At 37.0% G+C, this 4,302-nt stretch overlaps 1 protein-coding gene across 1 annotated transcript; it reads left to right on the forward strand.

Moving 5' to 3' along the window:
• The first annotated feature begins 1,714 nt into the window (after positions 1-1,714).
• On the forward strand, positions 1,715-4,069 carry NAC094 (NAC domain containing protein 94). Its single transcript, XM_018119306.2, has 3 exons — positions 1,715-2,272; positions 2,733-3,034; positions 3,124-4,069. The coding sequence occupies exons 1-3, from the start codon at positions 2,092-2,094 to the stop codon at positions 3,838-3,840; spliced, it is 1,200 nt and encodes a 399-aa protein (XP_017974795.1). The 5' UTR covers positions 1,715-2,091; the 3' UTR covers positions 3,841-4,069.
• The last annotated feature ends 233 nt before the right edge of the window (positions 4,070-4,302 follow it).

The following is a 4,302-nucleotide window of genomic DNA, read 5'->3' on the forward strand; positions in this document are numbered from 1 at the left end:
AAACACGTGAAACAAACAAAACTTAATGCTTTCATTAGTCAGTTTAATGTCATTTATGAGTGGTGGTATGATTTGTTCAACAAGAAATGTCAAATAAATAGCAATGGTTTAACATAAATATTCAAAATCTACAAAATGTTTTATTTTTTATGATTAAAAACGAAAAAGGAAATTACTTTACGTTTGAAACCAGGAAAAGGCATTACCAAAATGGTTTTGAATTTGAGGAATTCCATATTCCAAAGTTCATAAAATTGAGGAGATTGACTCATGTCATTTCCTTTTCTCTTTCTTTTTTTTTTAATGACATTAAAGGCAGGGCATTAGGATTACCGAATAAATTACTTTTCATCATTTAGTGTGGCTGACTTCCTTGCCATACGATAACACCAATGTTCAATATTATCAAAAGACTACTTCCATAAAGTTTGGTATGCAAACTTTTAGAATTTTCTATGTAATTATTGTTTATATAAAAAAAATCTATTGAAATTGATACAGAGAAGCTGTGAACTTTCCTAGCAAAGTTGAGTAAAAGATTTAGCACTTTCACCTTTATTCTATGAGCATAAATATCATGCATGGATAATGATCCCAACTTACATCATTTGTCTCTTACCAGTAATAAGTAGTTGAACTGCTAATCTCTTACAGTTTGGTGAACAGTCTAGTTTTAACTGAGTGCAATCACATTGTGCTCAAAGCTGCACTGTTTGCCTAACGTTTCCATAATCATTAGTCATAGCTACTTTCTAGATTAATTCAAAAAAAAAAAAAAACAAAAAGAAAGAAAAAAACTCCCAATAAAGCTAAGTCTCTATCAGAAAAAAATTGGGTACGAGCTAACTTCGGATTGTTTCGTTTAGTATAAAGAATTAAACCCAAGATGCACGTGGTAAACCCCTTTAATGGGTTACTAAAGTTTTTAATGATTCCTTCAACATATACATATAAAATAGTGGCTTTAGATTTATACATTAATTAAGTAAAATTACGAATAAATTTCAGAATTAAACCTTCAAGTATTTGATTCAATAACAAATCCATGTATTCTCTGCTCAAATATCCACGTTCTTTTGATCGAATAAAAAAAGAAATTACTCCATGAATATGAAGTTCAGGGAATGGGCTAATACTTACATGATGTGTTTCCAAGAGGGGTCAAGTGGGTTCGTTTTCGGCAAATGGCTGTAATTTGTTCATGTGTGACAGAGAAAGCGGAAGGGAATAGAAAGGGCAGTTTTTGGATCAAGGATATTAGATTTGATAATTTTTCCTCAAAAGGGGTCTCTAAGGAATTTTCAGAGAATCTCCTGGACTTGAATATAAGTTTGAACTTTTTGTGTTGGTAGTTGGCACGGCCTTGAGTATAGTGAACAAAAAACTATTCAAGCAAAGATTAAATTAAGTAGAGAATTAAAATAGTATGATATGGAAGGTTGCTTTGTCATCTTGTCTTTGATTTTTCAGGATAAAAACAAGAGGTTTCCCATGAGAGATGAAGCTGAGGAGTGCCTGAAAGCAATTTGGTTTTCAAAATCCCCAAAAACAGCTGATTTTATAGTCATATTCAGATCATTATATTGGATTGAAACAGCTTCATATGCGGTTGAGAATGAAAAGGAGTTCAATTAAAATTCTCGTTGCCTTGACTTTGAGTTCAATGAAATCCGTTATTTAAAAGGAGCTCAGCTTGGCTTAAGTTAAGCTCAACTTCTCACCAAAGGCATCTTGAATTTCACATAAACACGCTCTCCCTTAGAGTCACCCTGAAAGGACGGCCTAGGCTTCGGGGACAGAACCCTTCTCAGGTAGCATATAATTGGCTTTGAAATAAGCGAACTAAGCTAGTACTGTATTCTTGGTCCTCTCTCGGAGTTCCTGTCCCAAAACTGCTTCACGGCTTAAGCTCTTGCTGCTGCATCAATATTCAAAAGTTTAGCTTCTCCAAAGTTTTCTTGCTCAGAAGAATACCAGCTTCCAGTTTTCAGGATTGTGAACGCGATTAGGCCATCTCCTTTTGTATTCGGTTTATACAAATCTTCATCAACTTGCTGCCTCTTACAGTTTCCGGAGAGAAGTAAGAGTAACATGGATGAGAAGAATGATGTGGATAAGGTTGAAGATGTGATGTTGCCTGGTTTTCGATTTCATCCAACAGATGAGGAGCTTGTTGGATTTTACCTCAGGAGAAAGATTCAGCACAGACCTTTGCCCATTGAGCTGATTAAGCAAGTAGATATATATAAATATGAGCCCTGGGATCTTCCAAGTGAGTTTTCAGCTTTTCTTTATCACTATACTCTATTACATGAATACTTGTTCAGAATTTGGTTTTTCTTTATTTCTATAGTGATTCACTGTACTCAAATTAAGTAAGATTCATCTTTTGTTTTGCGTCCCAGAAACATAAGAAATTTGCTTTCATTTCTCACTCATAGAATAGTATTGTTTAATATCCCTATCAGGTAAGATGTTCTAATATTAGAAGCCTCTCCATGTTTGGCAGGACATAAGGTCACAAAAGTTTCAACATCACTGCTGTCCAGTGTCCATAAGTTTGTCTGTTACTTCGTCTGTATTGTTATGCTCTCATCTTTCTCCCAATGTTCAGATGAAACATTTGAGAATAATCTTTAATTATCTTTGTTGAATTATTTTTTGTTGGTTCCTCTGAGGAAAAAGTTGTAAGAGAGTGCCTTATGGTTTCTTTTCCGTCTTTCTAAAAGCAGAGCTAGCAGCTTCAGGGGAGAAAGAGTGGTATTTCTACTGCCCCAGAGACCGTAAATACAGAAATAGTGCAAGGCCAAACAGAGTCACAGGAGCCGGGTTTTGGAAGGCGACTGGAACAGACCGTCCTATTTACTCTTCTGATAGCACCAAGTGTATTGGTTTGAAAAAGTCCCTAGTTTTCTATAGAGGCAGAGCTGCCAAAGGGATTAAAACAGACTGGATGATGCATGAATTTCGGCTACCTTCACTGTCAGACTCAGCACCACCGAAAAAGCTCTTGGACAAAAGCCTTCCTGCAAATGTAATGATCCTTGAATTATTTCTCCAATATTTCCCTTAATTAGGAACTGTCTAAAATCACCAGTTTATTTAATTTTGCTTTATCCACAGGATGCATGGGCTATTTGTAGGATATTCAAAAAGACCAATTCCATGGCCCAGAGAGCTCTTTCTCACCCTTGGATATCTTCATTACCTGAGACTACAGCATCTGAAATACTCCACCAAGGTGCACCTTGCACTCAATTAAGTTCAGAGAACATTTCTTGCACAACTGAAATCGAATCAGCAATACACTTATGCAGCAACAGTGAACTACAACAAGGCTCCACTGCTAGTTTTTCTACTGTAGATGTTCACTCTTATAAACCATTCAATACGACAGTCTACAGACCATCTCTATTTTCTGTTTCCAATGGAGACCTTCACAACAACTTCATGTTTTCTCAGCTTGACATGTCAGGAGCCGCCAAGTGTACAGTTGATGCTGCTCCCATGCTATTGAGCCCACCCTTGATCTCTGATGTTACTAAGGCCTCCGAGAGTATAGATTTTGGAGGGCAACAACAGCAATATAGTGGCTTCTCAATCAGCTTGCCCCAAGATATGCAAGGAAATGCAGGTGTAGGAGAAAGTGAGGAGGGCATGAAAAGGAACTCGAATGCAACCCCTGATGATAACCCTTGGGGAACTATCCGATCAATGGGATTTCCCTTCAGCTTGCCCCCAAACGTGCCTGATACATGGAAGCCCAATCTACCATGGGATTCACCTCAATGTCCTAGTGAGATGTCCACTACTTATTCAACTGACAAATGCTATTCTTAAGCAGCTGCCTAGTGGTTTCGGGATATTAAGTTGAGCTAGTACGAGCAGCATACCTGTTCCACAGTATTATTGTACAGTTTTCACATATTCCGACTACACTCGCTAGGCTAAATACATTCTCTCGTTTATTTGTTTCTATTTTCTTTTTCTACCCCCACCATCGTCATTTCCACTGTCCCACCCACTTTTCTTATCTCCTGTGTAACAGTTTTACATGAATATATTTTAGAGAAAAGCTCGAACAGAGGAGTAGAGAAGATATCTGTTTTTCATTCATCATGTGTTTATATTACAAACATGGCCTTTTTAACATCTAAAAAGAAAAATGAACTATTACACTAAGTCAAGCAATCACATGTCACATTCACAGCATGATGGCCTGATTGGCCAATACACAAAAGAAAAAAATAGTCGGCCATGTCCACTTCATGGCTGCGTCTCGAGCCACGGTCTTGATGTGCA

Source organism: Theobroma cacao, chromosome 4 (genome assembly GCF_053813885.1).
Source record: "Theobroma cacao isolate CCN51 chromosome 4, ASM5381388v1, whole genome shotgun sequence".
Taxonomy (NCBI): domain Eukaryota; kingdom Viridiplantae; phylum Streptophyta; class Magnoliopsida; order Malvales; family Malvaceae; genus Theobroma; species Theobroma cacao.

Bases quoted from the DNA above. Each gene is read 5' to 3' on its own strand.
- NAC094 (XM_018119306.2), top strand. From the start codon at position 2,092: ATGGATGAGAAGAATGATGTGGATAAGGTTGAAGATGTGATGTTGCCT. The intron at 2,273-2,732 runs GTGAGTTTTCAG...TTCTAAAAGCAG, and splicing joins TGAGCCCTGGGATCTTCCAA to AGCTAGCAGCTTCAGGGGAG. The intron at 3,035-3,123 runs GTAATGATCCTT...CTTTATCCACAG, and splicing joins ACAAAAGCCTTCCTGCAAAT to GATGCATGGGCTATTTGTAG.